Here is a 24,270-nt window from a genome sequence, read left to right on the forward strand (position 1 = left end):
AGCCACCATAATCAAGCAAATATCTATTGGGCTTCTACAGTAAATATCATATACTAGAATAATCCTTGTTGACAGCCTGGTTGGAGAAGCAGGACATATACATAATAGACTAAATAATAGTATTAAATAAAATATTCCTATTGGTGATGATGATGATGATGAACTGCCCCACTTGCTCTTTCATGTGTGCAACATTTCATTTCCTGTTTCTGTCTCTCTTTGCACAAGCTATCCCCAGTCCTGGAATATACTTCCTTCTTACTTCTACCTTCTCACTTCTAATCATAGCTTCCCTCAAAGTTCAGGTCATATGCCAACTCCTACAGGAAATATCCACATTTTCTAGCCCATCTCCACAATTGCTATTCCATTTCTCCCAGAAATTATTTTGTATTCATTTTATATTTAATCTTCTATGTATATATCATTTCCTACCCTCTGGTCCCCTCACACACATGCACACTGTCACACACACATGTCTTCAGAGCTGGGACTATTTTATTTTTCCATGTACATCCATAGAACCTAGTACAGTACCTAGCATAGAGTAGATGTTTGGTAAGTACCTGTTGAATAATTAATAACAGCTCACATGTATTTATTATAACCCTGTGAGACATAGAGTCTTACACACAGTGATAAGGGTGTTCAGAGCAGGAATAGTAGACTGCAGTGGGTCAGGAATATCTATCTCATACAAGAGTTGGAACCCGTTCCTTGACAATATTCCAAGTAAAAATGCCTGCCTATGTGTTCAAAGATTTAGAAAGAGAGTGGGACCTAGAAATTTGGAGGAGAATAAGCCAGTTTGACTGAAATGAAGGGTTCATAGGAATTTTATTTCATATGGAGTGGGTAGCCACTGAAAGTTTTGGATTGGAATGATGAGAAAATGGTGTTATAAGAAACTTAATCTAGCAGAGTGTAAAATGGGATGTCTTAGGAGGTAATGGGTTCCCCATCACTGGAGGTCTTCAAGGAAAGGCTGGGTGACCACTTGTCAGGGATATTGTAGAAGAAATTGCTTTTGGAATACAGATTAAACTAGATGACCTCTGAAGTCCCTTCCGTTGCTGACATTCTGAAAGTTTACATTAGAGCAATGAGATATTGGAGGCAAGCAGTTAGGAAGATTATTGTACTAGTCTAATGAGGCTAAAAAGAGCCAGTGCTCGTGGGATGATAGTAGAAATAGAAAGGGAAGGAAGACTGCAAAGGTCATTATGAAAAAAGTAATCAACAGAACTTGACAACAGAGGAGCTATGGAGCAAAAAAGAAGTCAAGAGTGTCCTGCATGTATGTAAAATGGTCTGGCAGTAGAAGGGTGTTGGCATAGATAATTTCTAGACGCCTTCCAGCTAGACACCTGTCACTGCAAGATTTTAAGCCTGAATTACTTTTTGTTGTTGTTCAGTCATTTCAGTCGTTTACAATTCTTTGTGACACCATTTAGGGTTTTCTTGGCAAAGACACTGGAGTGGTTTGCCATTTCCTTCTCCAGCTCATTTTACAGATGAGGAAACTGAGGCAACAGGTTAAGTGACTTGCCCAGGGCCACACAGCTAATAAGTGACTGAAACCAGTTTTGAACTCAGAAAGATGAATCTTCTTGACTTCAGGCCCAGCATTCTATCTACTGTACCACTTGAATCACTAGGAGAATAATATAATACATGTCATTGATGGAAGGAGGAAAGTATTTAAAAGAAGCTTAATTTTGGCAAGGGTCAGAGCTGAGGAAATGAATTCAACTTTAGACATACTGAGTTTTAGGCATTTGGAGGCCATTTCAGGACTTTCACATAGAGATAGAGGGCCATGCTTTGCTTGAAACACTAACAGGAGTTTTAGAACAATCCTGATCTTTTCTCCAGACTTAAAAACTAACATCCATAGACCTGCATAGGCTATCATTTCCTGCTTTAAATAATAGGAATATCCTGAGAATATATATATGAAAATAAATCATGTCTTTTCATTTTTAGATTAAATTACCATCAAATTCATAAATCATTTTGCTGAATTTCCTTAAGCAGCCAACTTGGTCTCTTGATTTTACAGCCACATCTCTTTGGGTCGAGTTCTGGCATGAAATCCAGCCCTGATTCCCCTGAAAACACGCCTCCTCCTACACCAACTGCTCCAACATCTGGACCACAACACCCAGGGAAAAACCAATCAGGGACTTTGGGGAACGGGAATGTTGGACAAGACTCGGCTAAAACAAAGCAAAGGAAGAGGAAGAAGGTCAGTTAAACAGAGGCAGCACTGTGTATTGGCCATTGCACTGAATTTGGAGTTAGAAGACCTTAATTCAAATTTCACCTTTGTCCCTTATTACCTGTAAGACCTTCAATAAGTCACTTCCTTTTATAGGCCTCAACTTCTTAAAGTATAAAATGAGGAGATTAAACTGGATAATTCTCTAGTCTTGAAGTATCTAAATCCCATGACCTACCTAAGAACACTGGGGTTCTTAGAGCTATTAAACCTGCAAAGAAGATGCTCTGTTATGTGCTATAGTTGAGATTTTCTGAACCAAAATGAGCAATCTGAATGAATTTTTAAAAACTATTAAGTGTTTACTATGTGCACAGCACTGTGCTCAGTACTGGGGATAAAACAGAAATTCATTCTAGTCCCTGCTTTCAAAAAGCTTATGTTCTGTTAGAGGGAGCCCACACCTATATAGGAGAATTCAGCTACAAGTCAAATGGATAGGGTCCCATGGTCCTTAGAATGCAGGAGCAAAGTAGATGGTATTGCATCATTTTTTAATGGCTTTTCTATTGATATAACCATACCAGTTTCTTATGTTAAACTTTTTGAAAATGCCTAGGACTTTGGTGGCAAGAACTTTCTTTTCTGGGTCTTCATTAGCTGTAGCTGCTGAGAAAGTGAGGACTGCGGCATCTGCAGAGGAAGTTCCCAGGTTGCATCTCTACAAGGGTTGCTTCCCAGAACTGTGTCTATAGGGGCAAGGCTGGAAACAAGGCGAGTGGGTGAAAGAGGGAAGATTACTACTCCAAAGGCGTTTAGGCTTAACTGTCCTTCAGCAGCAGTTAGTCCCCAGTTCTTGCTGATGATGGTGAGAATAGTGGGTCCCTTCTCCACAAAGGATGCTCCCCTCAATAAAGGCTGATAGGGCCATGCTAGAAGCAGGGTAAATGATTAGGATGGGAGTGGGCTCTGCTTTTCCTGGGGCTCTTACACTTAGGGTCCTAGGCTGTCCCTACCAGGGCCTCGTGGGGAGTGGTGATTGAGGTGGTTTGACTTGCCTGGCACATGCTACCTCCTGTCTCTCTCAGAGAATGCTTTTTTAATTTTAAAAAAATTTTTTTGGTTAATACCTATTTACTTCTCCATCTACCAAAACTGTCTTTGGTGGTACTGTCATGGTAATAAATCTCTTCTGTAAATAAAATTCATTTTCTTTCAGGTATACCTTCTTACTTTCCTTTTATTGCTAACAAAAATCTCTAATTCAAAGAAATATGGTTATATCATTTTCAGATACATAGAGTAATTAAAATAGATATAAAAGCTGTTGTGGAAGCAAACTCAGGGATTTGACAACTGATTGGCAGTAGGGGTTTGGGAGGAGAGGAGTTGAAGACCTGGGTGACTAGAAGGTTGGTGGTAGTGGCCTCAACAAAAATAAGGAAATTTGGAGGAGGAACAAGTTTAAGGGGAAAGATAACTAATTCTGTTTTGGACTGTTGACCCAAAAGGGAGATATAATAATACCTGTATTACCTACCTCATAGGTTGATGTGAGGCTTAAATGAAATAATGTTATGTAAAATGCTTTAAAACTTTAACTCAGTATTAAATATCAATTGCTATCATTATTAGTAGCATTAACTTTAGTAGTAATAATAATAGATGTCCAACAAGAGAGGCTAGGGCTGGGTATATAGAGATAATAAATGAACCCATGGAAGCTGGTAATATCAACAAGAGAGAGGATATATAGAGTAGGAAAAAGCCCAAGACGAAGCTTTGAGGGGACATCACAGATCAAAAACAAGACATAGAATAAATCAGACAAGTAGGAAAATTGTTGTCACAAAAATATCAGGGAGAAGAATATCCAAGAGAAGAATCCTATATAATAATGTCAGATGCTACCAACATGGCATTAAAAATGACGACTAAGAATAGACTTTTGGATTTAGCAATAAAAGATCCTTGATAATCTAGGAAAAGGCAGTGTCAGTTTGAGTGATACAGTCAGAATCCAGATTACAAAGTGTTAAGAAGTCAGTGATCAGTGGGAAGAAAAGAAATTGAAGCAATGAGTGTAGCTAGCTTTTTCTTAGAGGTCATCTGTGAAAAAAAAACTGATGTAAAATGATAGAGTAAGGAGGTGAAAGGGGGAAATGAAGGTTTCTTTAAAGATGAGAGAGTTGTGGGTACGTTTGTTGGCATCAAGGAAGGAACTAGTGGAGATGGAGAGATTGAAAATGAAGGACAGACATACAGAAGGAGATGATGATGGTGATGATGATGATGATGACAATGGTGGTGGTGGTGATGACAAAATGCCGGAGGATAGGGGAGGGGTGGGATGAGGATCACTGGTTGAAGTATTTTCCTTGATGAGGAGGAGGGCCTCTTTTTTGTAAGCAATTGGTGCAAAAGAAGAGAGAATTAAAGATGCAGTATGGAGATTTTTGAAGAAGGAGCCCATGCAATGGACGTTTATAAAGCATCTAGTATGAAAAGCACTTGTCTCAATAAATTAATTAATAAGGCCTTTTTATTTGCAATTAATATATGTAAATTCTTGAGGCATCTTGAAAACAATTTTTTTTCTCTACTTTGATCCTTCAATAGATCTGTAGTCTCAGTAGTGTGGGTATTCATTTCCTCTACTAATGAAAATGGCGATCCATCTATTCCTTTCCATCTTTTCTGTGTATATCTTGTCCATGACCTTCCAGGAATCCTCCAGAGGTTTAACCCAATGTTGTGGAGGGCTTTTTCTGGTTCTTTTCACATGTTATTGCATACCAGTACAACACTCAGGCTATAAATATATTGTCTCTTATTCTCTTTATGTGACCAGCCTACCACCCCTTTCAGTCGTACATGTCCTCAGTGACATCTTTTATGCCACTTCTCATTCAAAAGTCATTCTTGGTAGCATTCTGTGACTAATTTATACTCTTTGTGTCTATCCATTGCCCTTTAGATCACCTGTGATTTTGATTCTTTGGGGGTCATGGCATTCCATAATTTGCAGACATATAGCATTACCACGAGTAGAATATTTATATAAAGGAGATAGGCTTTTTTTTGGTAACAAGCAGCTTTTAAAAATGAGGTTGAAACCTCAAACTTAAGAGTTAGCAAAATAACTAATATACAATTAGACTACAACCATAAAATCAACATTTTATATTCTACTAAAGAGTTGGTCACCTGTAGATTAGTACCTGGTGTTATCGGTACAAAAATAGAAAAAGTTTCTGGTTTTTATCCTGATTTTTATTATTCATCATGATACTGTTTGTCATTTTAATATTAATAAATTCAGTTCAACTATCATTTAATATGTGCCCTCTATAAACAAATCACGTATGATTGTTCCTATGCTTACATCAATTATAAGAATTTTCTAATCCTTCATTATTAACTAGCATTTATATAGTGTTTTAATTTTTGCGAAGTGCTTTACATATGTAAACTCATTTGATACTCACAACTACCTTGTGAGGTAGGTGCCATTATTATCCCTATTTTACAGATAAGGAAACTGAGGCACAAAGCAGTTAAATGATTTGTCCAGCTCACATAGCTAATAAGTGTCTGAGACAGGGTTCCAACTTCTTCCTGTCTCCAAGTCTGGCTCTCTGTTACGCAGCTTTGCTGCCTGCATTACTTGAAATCTGCTTCCTTCTTGATTTTCACATGTTTCATCTCCCTACTTTACAGATTAGGCAGATAGGCAAAGAATATTAAGGACAATTTAATAGTAATCCCTGAATGTATACTTTTGGGTCTACCACACCTAAAAATGTTCTGGTTTTTACTTTAATTCTGACCGGACTGAAATCATGTCAAAGGCCTACCCAAGTTTTGAAACACCCCCTGAAAATAGGGACTGTTTCCCCCTATCATTACAATAACAAAAGTTTAAACCGTTTAAAAAGCCATTTCCTGTGGTACTCTCAGCAGGCCTCCTGTGATACTTTTTCATCTGAGTGCAAGTGGCTGCTGTTCATTCTTCTGCACTTTGACATTTGGTCCTAGGTGAAATATTAAGAGCATAAAAATAGCTTTTGGTGGGTCTGTTAGGAAGAGGTCATATAAAAGTCATCTTTGATTTGTTAATGGAACTTTGGGGGGGGTATGGTGTGTGGCAGCAATGATGTGTGTCCTCAGGGGGAAAAAAGTGGTCCATTTGATAAAGGTTTATTTTCATATTTGATGCACTGTAGGTCTGTTGTGTGTTTTTGATTTAGTAACATTTGCAGTATTTTTCTGTTGCAGAGCACGGCAGCCTGTGGTATCGAGGCTCAAAGCGATGCCATCCAGCCCAGCCACATCAGAGAGGCCATTCGACGCTACGGCCACAAGATTGGCCCCGTTTCCCCATTCACAGTACGTAATAACAGAGTTATAAAAAGTTATATTTATAATCTGAAAGAACTTTGATTTTTAAGTGGTCAAATGAAGAAGCGCTGGAATTGTTGAGAGCAATTTGTGGCGACTGTAATTTTCTTGTATAAAAGTGGCATAATTCTCTTGGGAAATAAAACTTAGTCATTTTTGTCTCTTTTTGGAAGGACAAAAAAGTTTTTTTTCTTTTAAATATTATTTTCTTTCAATTACAAATTATGTTTTTTGTGAGGCCCAAATTTTCTTTTTCTCAAAGCTTAGTTTTTATAGGGTGTTTTCCCCCAAAATTATATGTATCCAAATATTGCCTGAGATGCTTTATATTCTAAAATAAATCAGATTGGAGATAATCACTTCTGTCAAATGTCCTATTCCCAAGTGATAGACTTCATATTGGAAGAAGAAAAGATTTTTTTCTTGATCAACTTCAAACTAAGCTAAAGGGTACTCAAACTGTACACCTCTCAAGTTTAGACCAGGCACTTTTTTGTTGAAAATTAAAGACTTGGTAATTCATCCACCCAAAGAATAGTATTATTTTTATTTGTAAGGCCACCTTGGGACTTGCTTCTTAACCTGCCATCATGGGAAGCCTTTGTTTTGAGATTTTCCCTGTTTAGAGGAAAAATTATATATTGAAGTAACTTATATAGAACAGGACCTACTGCCTCATAAGAATATTTTTCTACATTATTAACTGATATGACTTTCTTTCCCTTTCTTGATCCAGTTAATTTATCATTCATTATACAAGATCTTAATGTGTCAATGAGAACAACTTCTTTTGTATATAACTATAGTTGTTCTGCTACTGTTACCTTTGTGATTGTAAATGTTTTTATTCACATAACCAGACTACGTCCTATCCCTCCTAAGCTCACAATTGGGATGCTGTTTGTGGGTGTGATACATCTTTTTGCATGGACAGTTTATTTTCTATACTGGGCACAGTTTGAGTTTCTCTTCATTTAATAGCAAAAAATAAAATTAAAACTCTGTGCTTCTGTTGCAAAAGGAGACCTGACTTAGGAAGAGCCGCATAGACAGCTCTGCCAAAGCCCAAATGGAGATTTAGACAAACCCAGGATTGCTGGAAAGAGGATCTAAATAGTTGATGAAATTGAGGGAAAGATTATAAGAAAAGATTAAAAATATAAAATCCATAGTTTGGCCAAATTATGACTAAGAGGTTGGTGCAATGGAATGAGTTTAAGGAAGAAAAGGGAAACAAGCAACGATGATAATAATTTACAAGTAATTGAAGGGTAGAGGAACCAAAGAGAGAAGAGGATTTTTGAGAGGTGACCTAAGATGGAACTAGGAGTAATGGATGGAATTAAGTAAAAGAAAATACCTAATATGAGGGGAAAACTTCCTAATCATGGAGTTTTTAAGATTGCCACAAAAGGAAGCGGTAGTGGTGGTCAAGCTTTAAAAAAAAAAACTGAACTAGGAATTTAAGCAAACCTTGTAGATGTGACCTCATCTTTTTTTTTTTCCATTTCTGACCTAGACTAAATGATTCTGTGATCATTAGTTATAATATCATCATGAGGTTGTTTCAGCACTCAGTGCAAAGCTTTGTATCATAGGAATGGCATTTATTTGAGAAACATACTTAAATCTAGGTTCAGATGTATTGAGCTGAATTCTGTTACACCACACAGCCAGTCTGCTTGGGCTTTTTAAAATGCCTAGTGAAGTAAAGTAATTTTAAATAGCTCACATCAAAGTATCCCAGTGGAAAATGGAATATATACTCAGGGACCTGAGAAGTTCACCTATACTTTTCTCAGTACAAAGGAGAAAGGAGCTGCTGGTGCTCCAAGATTTCTTCCTCTTCTTCTAACTCTGCTCGCTTAGTTACAAAGCAAGATCTTTGGATAATAGGGTCTAGAGCTAGAAAGAAACTTAGAGAACCTTCTCTTCCACACACTGTGTAGAATCATGGTATACTATAAAGGGCGTGGTCCAGGATTCTGGTATTAGCTCTGACACTGATTTGTGTGATCTTGAGCACATTGCTTCCCCTCTCTCAAATTCTCTCTGACATGAGTAGGATGAGGTTTCCAAAGCTCCTTCTTGCCCTAACATTCTGTGACTTTCCTAAAGTTGATTTTGAGATAAACGTTTAACCAGCCACATCTGTAAAGTAGAAAGAGCAATTCACTACCGGCTTCTGATGGCCAGGGTCATGGTGAAGCCTTCTGAGCTCATACTGGTCTGATTAGCCACAGTCGGACACAAAGTACCTTGACCCCAACATAGTGACATCATTTTGGTACTCTTCGAGAACAAAGGACAGCAACCAGCCAATATGAAGTCACAGGGCTGTTACGAAGGTTAAACAGGTTGAGATGTATAAAACTTCTTTTAAAACTATGCAGTTCCAAGGTATCATTGCCTCCATTTAGAAGATGAGGAAATTGAGGCCAAGAGCACTTAAGTAACTTGCCATGGGCAAACTACTAATTAGAATGATGGCATATACAGAACTAGGACCATGGTCAATTGACTCCTACCTCTGCTTTCTTTTTTTTTTAATGCCATATAACTTCACCCTCCATGCACTACACACACACTCACATGCCTATTAGTGAAACAATTTTCATATTTATTTATTCTTTCTTTCTTTATTTATTTTATGTGAGGCAATCAGGGTTAAGTGACTTGCCCAGGGTCACACAGCTAGTGAGTATCATATGTCTAAGGTTGGATTTGAACTCAGGTCCTCCTGACTCCAGGGCTGGTGCTGGGTCCACTGCCACCTAGCTGCCCCCACATTTATGTTTGTTCTTTCTCCTAGACTTCCTCTCATACATACAGTTCTCTATGACTATCCTCATGCTTATATACATAGTCATCCACACATATACATAGTACACATATATCTTATTAATATTCACCCATTTATAGTCACATACCTATCAGTGAAACTATTTCCACATTTCTTTTTTTCCCTTCATTTTGCTACAGACAAATATTACACTATTCCATGGTCTCTGACAGTGTGAATCAGCTCCTTCAGGGAGTTTATACAAAAAAGCACAGTGGAGGGATTAGAACACTGGACTTAGTGGAAGAAGACTGAGCTTGAGGCCTGGTTTGTGCATCTACTAATTATGTGACCTTAAATAAGCGACCTTGCCTTTTTGAACCTCTGATTCCTCATCTGTGAAATGGAGATGATAACATTTGTACTAAGGATAAAATAACCCTTGCAGAAGATTGTTTTTAGTAGTAGATACTAAATGTAAAGTACTATGTAAACATCTAAGTACTCAATACATATACCGTACATTACAGTGGCCTTTGTTAGAGTTTTTGTTTCCTTTTTCTTCTTTCACAGTAGTTGAATCCATGTGATGACATGTTTTTTAATAGATTTTTGGATAGGGATTCAGTCAGTCAATAAAGTTATTAAATACGTACTATGTGCCAGGCACTGTGCTAAGCCTTGAGGATATAGAGTCCAAAGACAGACTCTGCCTTCAAGGAGCTTGTAATCTAATAGGAGAGGCCACAAGCAAACAAATATGTGCAGACAAGCTATGTATGGAAAAAAATTAACAGAGAAAAGACATTTTGATAAAGAGGGGTGGGCAAGGCTTCCTATAGAGGGTGGGATATTAGGTATGACTTAAAGGAAGTCAGAGAAGGCAGTAGATGGAGGTGAGAAGGGAGAGGATTCAAGGCATGGGGAATAGCCAGAGAAAATGCCCAGAGCTGAGAGATGGAGTGTCTTGATCATGGAACAGCCAGGAGGCCAGTGTTACTACATTGAAGAGTACATATCAGGTAGTTAGGTGTGTAAGAAGAGGTAGGAGGTAGCTAGGTAGGAAGGGCTTTGAAAGCCAGACAGAGCATTTTGTATTTGATCCCAGAGGCGATAGGGAACCACTGGAGTTTATTGAGTAAGGGAGTGACATGGTCAGACGTGTGTTAGGAAAATCACGTTAGAGGCTGAAATGAACATGGATTGGAGTGCAGAGAGACTTGAGGCAGGTAGCTCCACCAGCAGGCTATTGCAGTAGTTCAAGTGTGAGAAGGTGAATTAAATGTGAACAATATATTTTAGTGTGCAAACTGGGTCTGGTTCTGAAAATAAAGCCTCTGTGAAAATGATGATTCATTTCTATGTAATGCTCTTAGTATCCAAATTTATATTAGCAGCCATTAGAAAATATGTCATTACCAAAGGCAAGATTCTTGGCATCTTGGACTTTAACTCTGTTAATTAGGGGCCATCTCATTTTGCCATCCAAATCCCACTAGATGAGGACCCATACCAGGGTGGTGGCAGCATCATAGAAAAGAAGAAGTCATATTCAAGATAAATTGTAAGATAAAATTGACAGGACTTGGCAACAAATTGGATATGGGGAGTGAGAGATAGGGAGGAGTTGAAGGTAATACCTGGGTTGCAAACCTAAGGGACTGGAAGGATTGTGTGGTACTCTAGAGGGAAGGCAGGAGTGGAGGGAGGACTTACAGAGAAAAATTAATCCCATTTTGGACATGTTAAGTTTAAGATATATATTGGACATCCAGTTCGAGATGTCTGAAAGGCATTTGGAGATATGAGATTAAGGGTCCCCAGAGAGGTTGAGACAGGGATAGATATATTTGAAAATCAGCAGCAGAGAAACGGTAATTAAATCCATGGGAGCTGATAAAATCACCAAGTGATGACGGTATAAAGGGCAAAGAGAAGTGAGCCTAGGACAGAACCCTGTGGTTAGAAGGTGTGTCCTGGATAAAAATCCAGCAAAGGATCCTGAGAAGGAGCAGTCAGATAGGTAGGAGGAGAACCAAAATCTAGTGGTGTCCCAAGAACGTAGAAAAGAAAGTAACGACAGGGAGAGGGTGCTGCACAGTGTGAAAGGCTGCAGGGAGCTCAAGGAGAATGACATTTGAAAAACATTCAGGATTAAAGTCAAACCTACTTCTTTTCCTAAAAACATCTGTGTATTTCCGGGGTTAGGGTTAGAAATGAATTTAGGGTTAAGGTTAGAGCTAATCTAACCTTAACTAGTACTCTCCTTTTTGATCCTATAAAAACTAATAATTTTTTTCCAAATCAGAATTGTATCCTCTGGACTTACTATATGCATGGAGGGAAATCTTGAGTGGTAATGTGATTTCCTCATCCTTTCCTCCCAGGGCCCTTTATTGTAGAAGGTATTTTCTACAACTGAGTCCCATTCAGAGTTTATTATTCCCAGGAGTAAAATTAATGTTGGCCCCCTGGATTAATAATGTTTGAAGCATTTGTAATTACTTTTTTACCTGTAAAAATCATGAAATTTTTTTTTAACTTGGACTGAATAAGTGTGTAGTTACAGCATTCAAATATCCTAAGTGACAGCTCTGTATTGTTATATACTATCTGGTTTTATGTTTTCTTACAAAAGAGAAATTTGGAGAACAAGAGTGGGACTGCATAAGATTTATAAAAGTTGCTACAATTTCAATTGATGTATATTTATATATTTATATAAAATATTGAAAAAAAACTAGCATTCAGAGATTCTTTCTTGTATATGCCAAAATTGCTAATAATTTCAGGGAAAAAAGATTATGGCTTTGAACTTACTTGACATTGGTGTTCTTAGAGTATAATAGTAATAATATTCTTAAACTTGAGCCCATTAATACTAAACATTTTATATTAACTCATCCTTGATATTTGCAAATATTCCTGCCTATTACTGTTGAATAGAGAGTGAATTACTCACTGTTTTTAACTATTGCTCTACAGTCTTGCCATATGGAATGTTCTTCTGGGTCCTCACTGTTACAGGACTAGTCCTATGGGATATTCAAATGCTATAGAGGCTGACATTGTTACCCATATCAGAAAGACAGCGGCTATTGACAGTAACCCTAATAAAGGTACCGCCTTATTTACCCCTCTGAGGCTACCTATAGGAGACTTTACAAAAACAGACATGGCCTAGGTTTCTGAGCTTGTTATTCTTAAAAGGGCATCTATATCATGAATTTGGAGCTGGATTTGTTGATAGGAGGGAGAGCAGGAGAGTCAGACAAAGCTCTAAATGGAAAAATGGCACAACTCTGGGGAGTCTAGTTCCCTAGGTGCCTTTTCCTTTGTGTGTGTGACTCTGAATAAAGTTATGTTTATTGGTCTGTGCTAGAATCTTCTTGAGCTGTTAGACACAGAACATCTCAAAGGACTGGGGAATGATATCACTCTTAGAGTGAAATCACCGTATGGGAGAGAGCTGCTTTCTTGACACGCAGCCTCTGATAACTTTCCCCTCTTCTTGGGCATTCCTATATTAGAGGTCCAGAAATCCTGGCAGCTGATGGTTGCAGAACCCTGACAGGTGACTCAAATGCCCACCCTGTATGTTTGCACCAATGACCATAATCTAGAAGTCACAAGTTACTGGTAAATTAAGAGGGTTTGTGGCCATAGTAATAGCTCACCTACAATTGGATGTGAAATCTCATAAAATGGCTTGCACAGTCTCAAAATACACAGGTGGAGGAAATATCCCTATAAAGGAGTATAAAGTTTTTATGGGTAGATAGCTGCCAGTGACAAAACCTTACTGCCAGCAGCAACCTTCCTCATTAAGCAGGGAAGATGGGGATACATTTCACTGCATCCCAAACCAAGTGGGAGACCCCTCTCATTACACTCACAGAAGTAGCCTGCTTCTGGGTACTCATTAACAAGTGCCAAGTCCCAGGCCACTTCCAGGCACAAGACCAAATTTCCTGTCATCTGTAGCTGACTTGGTGACTGGAAGTTTTGAATTATTTCTCTCTCCCTGTATAGTCCACCAGGCAGCAGCAATGGCAAGTTCCTGCCAGAACTTGCTTATAAGTATAGGCTGTGTAAATAGTCTGGCTGCCCAGGCCTGGATTGTACAGACCACCCCTGCTTGGCAGTATAGACAGGGGTTAAAATATAGCCTTTTAGGTCACCAGATATGATCTGCCATAGTAAAAAAAAAAAAAAGTAAGTATTAATAATAACTAATTAATAAGATATGATGATGGTGGTGGTGGTGGTGGTGGTAGTGATAATAATAACAACAACAATAGCTACTGTGCTGAAAACTTTACACATATTATCTCATTTGATCCTAACAACGACTCTGCAAAGTAGGTGCTATTATTGTCACAATTTTGCAGTTGAGCAAACTGAGGCAGAGGTTGAGTGACTTGCCCCAGAGCAAACAGCTATTAACTGTCTGAGACTAGATTTGAACTGTAGTCTTCCAGACTGGAGGCCTGTTGTTCTATGCACTATCAGATATAATACACTACTGAAGGGTAAAGGTGTTCACCTAATGATCAATACATTAGACTAGTTGCATGCAATAGTAGTCAGTAAATATTAACCAATCATGGTGATAAGATCATTAAGCTATAATGCAGACAAATGATCCCATCTCTCACAGATTGCTCACCCTCGTCATCAATCTGACAGATAGCCCAGTTCTGCACGATAGCTGCTTATCCTGGTTTAGACAGTAGACATTATTCATCCATTTGTACTTTCTTATGTATATAGTTAGGTCAGAATCTTTGGAGTGGTTATGAATCTCGTTTGGGAGGTTCCTCAGTACTCTGGGACTTGATAAAAATGAATGTCATCTGCTAACAGGAACATTTGGAAAACCTCATCATCTATCTGGAGTCCTCTTTCATTTGGTCTGTGTACTCCATGTCCTCTATGACAGTGCACAGAGCTCCCAGCTCTACTCCTCACTAGATATTCACAATCACAGAGCTGTCAAGCAAAATCACTTATGTTTTTACATCTTACATCTTATATGATTTTGACATATACATGAGAGAGAGAGAGAAATTTAGTGAAAGAAGGCCTTCATTGAAGGAGAGCATTTTGTTCTATCAGATCATATTTTTTAATAGTCAACAAACAAGCACAGAGTGATCCTGCATTTGCCTTACCTTTCAGTCAATTATGTCACTATGGAAAAGTGAAAGACTGCATATTTCTTTCTCATGCCTTCATCAGAAATGCTTTTAACGTAGTTGTAGATTATTCTCATAAATATTTTATAGACTTAAGGAGGCATAAATGGGTTAATAGGTATTTTCTCAGTTGCCTTTTTTTTGGGGTAATCATTTTTTGGGAAGAATTTGATTTGTGGCTCCTATCTCTGTAACATATTTCAAATCCTTCCCCTTCTCCCCACTTATAGCTTCTATCCCAATACAGGTGCTCGTCGCTGCTTGCCTGGACTATTCTTATAGCTTAGTCTTCCTTTTATTTTGTTTTTGTCATTGTATACACAGTGTTGGACACACACAGCAGGTACTTAATAGATATTTATTGCATTTAGGTAAATTAAATCTCAAAAATCTGTTGTCAACATCCTCAAAATTGTGTAACCTCTATTAAGGAGCTCCTATTTGTAGGCTTGGTCTAATCTAGCTGCTCTTCCCACCTTTAAGTTTTCTTTAGTGCCGTTTATGTTTCCTCATATGCCTCATCTGGGACTGTGATGTTAAGTTGCAAATGTGCTGGTTCCCTCTCACTGATTGAGAAAGAGTTTTTGTATATACATCTTTATGAAATTCTTCCATTTTTTGTGTATTCCTTGGCCTCCTTCAAGTTCCATGCTTAATGATCTGACTTAATTGTATCTCTCACCATTTTCTTTTAACTTGTTTATTCTCCACCTCTGATGTTTTATGAGGCAGTACTGTTCATAATCTTCCACCATTCTCCCCCATAAGATTTTACAACTGATTTTATGCTGTAAGTTACAGGTTTCCTTAGCTAACATCTCTCTCCAGTTGACAAGGAGAGCAAGTTGTTTTTGACTAAGGTGGTTTCTAGGTGCTTTTAATCTCATTATGATGACTGAGCTATACCACATAAACTTTTTTAGAAAATTTTGATATTTAGTCAATGTCTGTTCTTTTATCCATTTCCCATTTTCTATCATATATAGCTGTTTAAATATAGCTGTTTTAATTACATGCCATAACTTCTTGTCATTTTTATTCTTCCCACTTCATACTGATTTTGATCTTTGCTCTAATAAAATGATGGTCTGACTGTACATATATAACTATATGGGAAATGAATCCCACTGTGGTAACCACCATCTGTTAACATATAATTAGTTCCATGTTTTGTGATTTTATTTAATGCTTACCATGTCCAGTGACTCCTGAATCTTTCCTAAAAGACAGCCAGTTTCTTAGATGAGTGTTATTTGAGGCAAAGTGCCTCTTTTATACCCTGGTATACTCTTGGGCTTTGGGATTCCTGGTATTACCTTTTGATCATGCCCAATGGCACAATAGGTAGAATGCCGGGCCTGGAGTCAAGAGGACTAATCTTCCTGAGTTCAAATCTGGCCTCAGACACTTATGAGCTGTGTGACACTGGACAAGTCACTTACCCTTATTTGCCTCAGTTCCTTTATCTGTAAAAATGATCTGGAGAAAGAAATGGCAAATCACTCCAATATCTTTGCCCAGAAAACTCCAAATAGGGTCCGGCTTTTGTTGGACATGAGTGAAGAACAACTAAGCAACAACTTTGAGTCTGGTAAAGGGCTCATGTCCTTTTAGAAAAATCTTTATACGAAGTTAAGCTCAATTGATGGAAGCACTGAACTCACAGGAATTCCACAACACCAGGAACTGGAAGGAAGTTCTAGAAGTTATTGTCTACAATCCCTTCATTTTACAGATGAGGAAATTGAGGTCTGAAGAGATAGTGACTTGATTGGTGATACAGGGACTAAGGAACAGAGCTGGGATGCAAAACCATATCCTCTGACTACTTGCATGTCTAGTGTATTTCCGCCACACCACTCTACCTCTCCAATCACAAGATAATTCCCTTTTTGGCTAGGTTGCTTTATTCTGTACCCCCTAACCCTGGCAAGCCTTCATAATAGTGGCAACTTGAGGTCAAGAGAGAGCTGGTTTTAAATCTTGGTACTTACCGGCTAAGTCATCATGGGCAAGTCACTTAACTTCTCGGCCTCAATTTCTTAATCTGTAAAATAAAGATAATAAGTCCTGTATTACCTGTCTCCCAAGGTTGTTATAATGATCAAATGAGATAATGTATGCAACATAGTTTGTGAACCTTAAAGTGTTATATAAATGTCAGCTATTGTTAATGATTATCTGACTAGAGATGAGTAAGATAGATCAGGACAAGTCCATCAGAACTACTAGAAAAAAATATTCAAATGGCATGCCGTTTGGCTGGTAGCATCACCTTTATATGGGAAAGGAATAATTAATTAACAAAATAATTAACAAGCCTTTATTAAATATCTTCTATATTCTTGGCAGTGTTCTTCCTAGGCATGGAGTATACAAATTATCAAGTGAGATGGTCCTTAACTTTAAGGAGTTACCATACTATAAAGATAAAAACATGTTCATGAAAGAGTAAAGACAAAATAGATGCAAAATAAGTACACAATGATTTATAGAGAGAGAAGCAACACGACTGAGAAAACTGGGAAAGATTTCTGAAAAGAAGTCACATTTGAGCTAATAAATTCCAACTAGTGATGGCAAGTGTGGAAGAACCCGCAAGTTATCAAACATAGTCCATGTGATTTAAGAGTGAAAAGAGAATTCACTATTAACATCTCTGTCTCCAAACCCAGAAATGATCCCTCCTACCTTTGAAATCTCATAACATTTCTATTCCTTACATAAACTTTCACATTCTACTTTATGGTGCCATTAAGTACATGCCATTGTCCTGACTGGATTAGAAGTTCCTAGAGGATTGGCTGTGATTTTTTTTATTCCTAGCCTCTGTCACAGTACTTTACATATGGTGTTGTTGTCCAGTCACTTCAGTCATGACCGATTCTTTTCTTGGCAAAGATACTGGAAGCATTTGCCATTTACTTCTCCAGCTAATTTTACAGATGAGGAACTGAGGCAAATAGGGTTAAATGACTTGTTCAAGCCAGATTTGAACTCAGGAAGATGAGTCATCCTGACTCTAGGCTCAATGCTCTATCCACTGTTCCACCTAACTGCCCTTACATATGGTCGGCATAAATAAATGGTGGTTAAATAAGAATTGCAATGTCCTCGTTGGAGTTTTGTTAGGATATGAATTCAGTTCATCAAATATTTATGTATCTTATTTAACCAAGATTTAGCCATCATTTGAATACGGAGATCATACAACCAAAAAATAGTCTTAAGCTAAGTACCAAGGTTACAAATAAAGGCAAAAATATTCCCTGCCCTCTAGGAGTTCACATTTTAATAGGGGAGAAAACATGTAAATGACTAGGTGTAAACAAGGCATATACAGAGTAAATGGAAGGCAGTCTTAGAAGGAAAAGCACCAGCATCAGGGTGGACAAGAAAAACCTCCCACAAGAGTTAAGATTTGAGTTGAGTCTTGAAGCAAACCAGGGAAACTAAGAATTGGAGGTGAGGGGGAGAGCACTGCAGACATGTACAACCAATGCATGGGTGGAACAGTGATGCAAGAGGTAGAGCTTGGCGTGTGAGGAATGAGGCCAATGTTGCCAGATCATAGGGTGCATGAAGGAAATAAAAGCATAAGACTGGAAGGGTAGGAATGGACCAGGTTATGGACAGCTTTAAATGCCAAAATATTTGATCCTAAAAATAATGGGGAACCACTAAAGCTCATTGAGTAAGAGATGACATGGTCAGACTTATGCTTTAGAAAAATTATCTTGACAGCTAAATGGAAGATCAGTTGGAATAGGGAGACTTGTGAAGCGGGGATTCCAGTTAGCAGGCCATTGCAATAGTTCAGACAACAGGTGATGAGGGACTAAAGTAGGGGAAAGAGACTCATACAAAAGATATTGTAAAGTAGAAACAATAAGATTTGATAATGGATGGATATGTGGGACGAGTGAGGGTTAGGAGTTGAGGAGGTTATAGAAGTGGGTAATTGGAAGGGTGATGTCTTCAACAGTCATAGAAAAGTTGAGGAATAGGGGAAGATTTAGGAGAAAAGACAATAATTTCTGTTTTGGACATGTTAAGTTTGAGATGCTAATGTCACATCAAGTTCAAAACGTTCAGAAGTCAATTACCAGACAAATACTTTATGAACTATAAAGCACTGTACAAATAAAAGTTTTTAGAGGGTAGCAAGGTGTCTTAGAGAAAGTCCTGAACTTAGAGTATAAAAGACTTACGTTTGAATCACAGCTCTAACATCTATTACCTTTGTATTTGTGGGGTGGCAAGTCACTTAATCTCATTTAATCAGTTAGGTTGTATGTAACATGAAGATAATATACTACCCACTTCATAGGACTAATGTGAAAATGATGCTTTATAAACTGGAAATGTTATGTAATTTATAGAATGTATATATAACCGTGAGGCTGATGACACATGCTTGAGAGATTACCATAAAATCTAATCCCACAAGCATTTATTAGGCACCTACTATTTGTAGCAAGCAGTGAGGTACTATGCATAGGTTCAGCATTCAGAAGACATAGGTTCATATCGCTTCTGACCCATGTTGGCCGCAAGACACTGGGCAATTCACTTAAACTTCTGTTATTGAAAGCAACTTTCTGAGAGTTGCAAAGAAGGTTCGAATCTGCATTAATAGATGGACTTCTTCACCTGGGAGTTCCCTATGCCAGTGAAATCACAGGTCTATTTCCTATACTTACTACTCTATAAGAAGTTTTTAGGGATATAGAGACAAAAATGAAATAGTCTCTGCCCTCAGGCATCTTTCAGATATCTTTAAATTTTCAGTCCCTTAAGATATTACTAAGATGAATCAGTATAGATGTTGATTAGGAAAGCACTTCCTTGCTCTGCCTGGTTACTTGCAAAATGATTATCTTCTAGAATATGGCAAGAAATATTTTTGTTAAAAATTGCAAGACAATGTGTTATAAAAATAGAAATATCAGAAAAGGATAAAGGGAGCATTGGGAAGAATTCATAATCTATTACCTGTAGAGGAAAGACAGATCCATCTCTGTGTGAACTTTCCACCCTAAAATGATAGAAAAGAAAGCACTAAATTAAACAACTACTTCTGCAAAATACTTGAAAAGAGAATTAAACTAATTATTTCTATGAAAACTGAAGTTGGATATCATCACTGCCTTTTTGACATATTGGTATTTGTTTCTGGTTGACAGGCCATTTTCATTCATGGAAATCACTTTTCAAAGGCAGTGTGATAGAGTAATATGATGGAGAGAGCATTGAATTTCACAGCAAAGGTTGTGGGCTTGAATCTCAACTCTTATTTTTACTCTTTATAAAAGTATTCTGAAGATCTCAGTTTCCTCATCTAAAAATGTTAGACAAAATGATCTCTGGACTCTCTCCCAAACCTAAATCCTAGGGGTCCAAATTCAAGTTTATTCTATGTATTTAATAGAAAATAGTTCATAATTGTATGACCTTTTATGGTTTGCAGAGTGGTCTCCTCCCAAGCCTCTAGTGATATACCTATTGCTAGTATTATAGTCCCAATTTTACAAAAGAAGAAACCGAGATCCAGAATGGCCAAGTGACTTAGCCATAGCACTAGAAAGTGACAGAGCTGGGACTTCTGATTCTCATTCTTGTGGTGTATGCCACGCTGATGAAAAAGTCCCTGCCAAACTATTATTGTACTCCAACAAGCACAGGCATTCTGTACAAAATGAAGTCTCAGTTTGGAACTCTCTGCCCTTCCCCACTGAGTCCTTTCTTTCAGATTTATGAAAGAAAACATTTCTTTCTGCAAAAGGTTTTTGTACACCCGCATCTGGAAGTGTTTATTTCAGTGGCATGTAAGCTATCTGTGGATTTAGTTAGCACCAGACCCCCTTTTGTGTACTGACTTAAAATTTTTATAAATGATCTTATTGAATCTATGCCAGGGTGCACGCACATGGTTTGGCTGATTGCTGCCTATATCCTTTACCTGCCAGTCACCTTTGATTTATATTCCTTCTCCCCTGCTTCTGCCTTCTAAAAGTGGTGCCACTGAACTGTCCTTTAAATCATCTTACTGGATAAATTACTCCAAGATGAGTTGGTATGTTTTTGGCTCCCTACAGACAGCCGCATTTATATCACACTGCCCTTACCCACCTCCAGTAGAATTACTTAAGGAGGAGAATTGGACAAGTTATGCCGTCCATCTCTTTATTCTAAATGAATCCCATCTGAAATGTTGTGCCAGCTAATGATTAAAGAGATAAAGAATGGTTCTTGGAATGAGACTCAATTCTGAGCCTTTAGTTTGCAAAGGCATCTATTTCTTGAACAGAACGAACTTACAGAGTCCTTTCTTCAGTTTGGAAGAACCCAGTAAATAAATTCTCTGCAACAAAATACGTAAACTTTTTCAGGAGGATGGAGTTTTTGTAAGCTTTGCTAACGTGGGGGGTTTTATGATAGTTCCAGGAGAAAAGCAGGTGGCTTGGCAGTTATTTAAAAGGTTCACTTATTTGTGGTAGCGGTTTTAAGGGGTCTCATATTTCTAAAGGGAGAGACCAAAGAGCATATTGCTTAAGAGTGTCTGACACAATGATGTATCCTTTTGGGCTAAATTTCCAGGAGTTCATTGGTCATTAAACATGCTGTTTGACTTGCTGCTGCAGTTTTCCAGCTGTCTCTACCGGGGGTAACCTTAACACTCAAAGAGAATTTGGTAATGAGGTAACAAATAGACAGTGCTGATAAAAAGTGGAATTGCCGAGATAATTTTAAAGTACTTTTTAGATTACTCAAACATGTCATCAAAGCACAGTTGGAAAAGAGTTGCTCTCTCTTCTTGTTGAGTATGGTGTGGGGAAAGTATTTATGAGAGGGCTTGGTTGTGTTTGTTATGGTGGGGAGGCATTTAACATTTGGGATTACAGAGACATTAATGTCATAGCGCATAACACATTACACAAATTGTAGTGCACTGTGCAGGCTGGAGCACTTCTAGGCTTCCAAAGCAGGACCTGGCTTTACCCAAAGATGTTTGTACAAAATGGCCCAAGGAGCCCTATTTTTCCAAAACAGCTGTCTAAGAAGGAGCTGCCTCCTGTCATAACTAAGGATCCACAACTGTCCTATGAACACCTGGACTCTAAGGGAAGTAACTTTTTAGTTCTCCCATTGTTTAGTCAGTCACAGGGGATTACTTCACTGGACAAGACAGGTGATACTCAATCAAAGATTTCATGACCAATGATATTGGTTTAAAAATACCCTGTTTAAAAATACTTTTTAGTAGACTTGTCACTAGGGTGAGGAGGCTAGGGCTTTTTCTCAGTCCTGACATCTATCTGAACAGTGCACACATTTCCACCCCAAAGTGATCTGGAAGGCACTGGCTTATACTGTAGTCACAAAATCCACTCCCTTTGCTTACTTAGCCCTGGGCCACCACTTCCCCAGGTGCTCTCCCAGGGCCCAATTTCTCCCTCAATCTCCATGAGAATATAAATTACACTCTTTGAGGGGCGACTGTCCCCTCTCCCTATGCAGCTGCACCCTTTTTGAAGTATTCTCTGCACCACTGCACCCCTTTGCTTAATTGTTTTTGCCTCCGGTAAAAGAATTCTGCCAATCAGTCAGCTAGCATCTATTAAGCACTTACTGTGTGCTAAGCACTATGCTGGAAATGCTGGAAATACAATTGCAGGTAGAAAATCAATCAGTCAACATCTATTTTATTTATTTATTTTTTTTTGCTAGGCAATGGGGTTAAGTGACTTGCCCAGGGTCACACAGCTAGTAAGTGTTATGTGTCTGAGGCTGGATTTGAACTTGGGTCCTCCTGAATCCAGGGCCAGTGCTCTATCCATTGCGCCACCTAGCTTCCCCCAGTCAGCATTTATTAAGCACCTACTATATGCCAGGCACCATACAAAGTATTGTGAATACAAAAAGAGGTAAAAGATAGTCCTTACCCTAAAGGAGTTTACAATCTAATGGAGAAAGACAATACATAAAAGGAAACTTAAATCAGGGGGAGAGGAGATACTCAGCCTGAGGCCATACCAGAAGTTTAGAGTCAGCCTGTAGAGGAATGGAAATTCTAGGAGAGTCATCTAATCAGAAGAGGCTGCAGGGACCCAAGGTCCGTCCAGTGTGGGAATTCCAGGGCCAGAGGGAGGCTCTGGGAGGAAAAGCTGAGATATGGTGGAGGAAGGGCATCTTGGAAAGGAATTAGAATTCCTGTTTACAGACCTGATCTTCAATGTGTGTATATAATTGCTCGGAAGGGAAGTAATATTAATAATTTAATTTACATAAGTATTTCACCCCATTATTTTAAAATATTGATTTCCATGTAACAGAACCTGTCCTGACTCTTCAGGAAAAATTAGATGAGATACAGATTTAAACCATCTCTTTTAACCGTTTTCTTCGTTCTTTTTGATGCCTTTTCCTAATTTTCACTTTTAAATATAGAGAATGTACTATGTCCTTCCTCTCTCAGTAACCTTGGAAAAAAGCAAAAAGATTATATATGTGTATTACCAGAGTCACTTTCTTAAAGTATTACAAAAAGAAGCACACATTAATGATCTAAATCTAGGAGTCTAGAAATCTGCCACTGACTTAGTCTCATTTAAATTGAGAGCTGGAACAGACCTTTGAGACCATCTAGCCCAATCTTTTCATTTTACAGATGAGGAAACTAAGGCTGAGAGATATAAAGTGACTGCTCAGAGTCACACAGCTTGTAAGTAGCGGGAGCTGGGATTTACTTGCTTTGTAACAGCTTTTGGTAAACCACCTAATCTTCTTTGCATCATGGTTTCCATGTGCATAACATGAATAACGTATTCATGGTAGAAAGTACCAAAGTGTCTTGAGATCTGGTGAGTGGAGGAGAATTGCTTTCTAATCTTCACATCTCTCCTAAGCACATGGTGCTGAAAAATGTTCCTGACATGATGTGGACAAGTAAGGCGTGAGCGAAGGGCCATTTTACTTCCAGAGGTGGTAGTGATGGTGATGGTGATAGAGATGGTGGCGGTGGTGATACTGACCACATCTGGGGAGTGAGGCTTACATGCAGGAAAGTCAGGATGAGAAGGCAAAAAGCCACAGAGGTTGTGGGTTGCAGAGTGTGGCTGCCAGAAAACTGCAACTTTTCCAGGAGCAAAGGCTAGGAAAAAACCATGAGAGGCTTTTTTTTTTTTTTTTTTTTTTTTGGTGGCGGGGGAGAGCGGTTTAAGACACAAATAAAAGAGGTACTATCTCTAAGGAAGACAGGAATTTTGGTTGGCAGAATAACTGAATGAGAAAAAACATAATTCAATAAAATTGTTTAAATTCATCAGAGATAATATTTGCAAAGCATATAATGCAGTGCCTGGCATGTAATAAGTGCTATATAAATGCTTATTCCCTTCTTTCTTCCTTAAGCTCACTTTAAATTGAAGGAATTCATAAAATCATAGGGGTGAAAAGATCTAAGAAATTATTCAGTCCATTCCCCTAGTTCCTTAAAGAAGGCCCTCTCTTCACTGATTCATGGAATTTACAGCTAAAAGAGATCTTAAATGTCATCTAGATCAACCCCTTCATTTTACAAAGAAAGAAACTGAGGCCCTGAATGGAGAAAGTGACTTATCGAAGGTCACATAAGCATTAAGTAACAAAACTGGAATTCAAAACAC

The 24,270-nt window shown here is 38.2% G+C and overlaps 1 protein-coding gene across 5 annotated transcripts in view; it reads left to right on the plus strand.

Annotated features, from left to right (window-relative positions):
• Nucleotides 1-24,270, plus strand: part of SUPT3H (SPT3 homolog, SAGA and STAGA complex component) — a 663,195-nt gene that overhangs the window by 557,636 nt on the left and 81,289 nt on the right. For all 5 annotated transcript variants that reach the window (XM_027838343.1, XM_027838344.1, XM_027838342.1 and 2 more), the window contains 2 exons: nt 2,063-2,248; nt 6,500-6,610. In XM_027838343.1, the coding sequence (XP_027694144.1) occupies nt 2,063-2,248; nt 6,500-6,610 (297 nt within the window). The remainder of the gene's footprint in view (nt 1-2,062; nt 2,249-6,499; nt 6,611-24,270) is intronic.

The sequence above is a fragment of the Vombatus ursinus genome, unplaced genomic scaffold (genome assembly GCF_900497805.2).
Source record: "Vombatus ursinus unplaced genomic scaffold, bare-nosed wombat genome assembly UNPS02014826.1, whole genome shotgun sequence".
Classification (NCBI taxonomy): Eukaryota; Metazoa; Chordata; class Mammalia; order Diprotodontia; family Vombatidae; genus Vombatus; species Vombatus ursinus.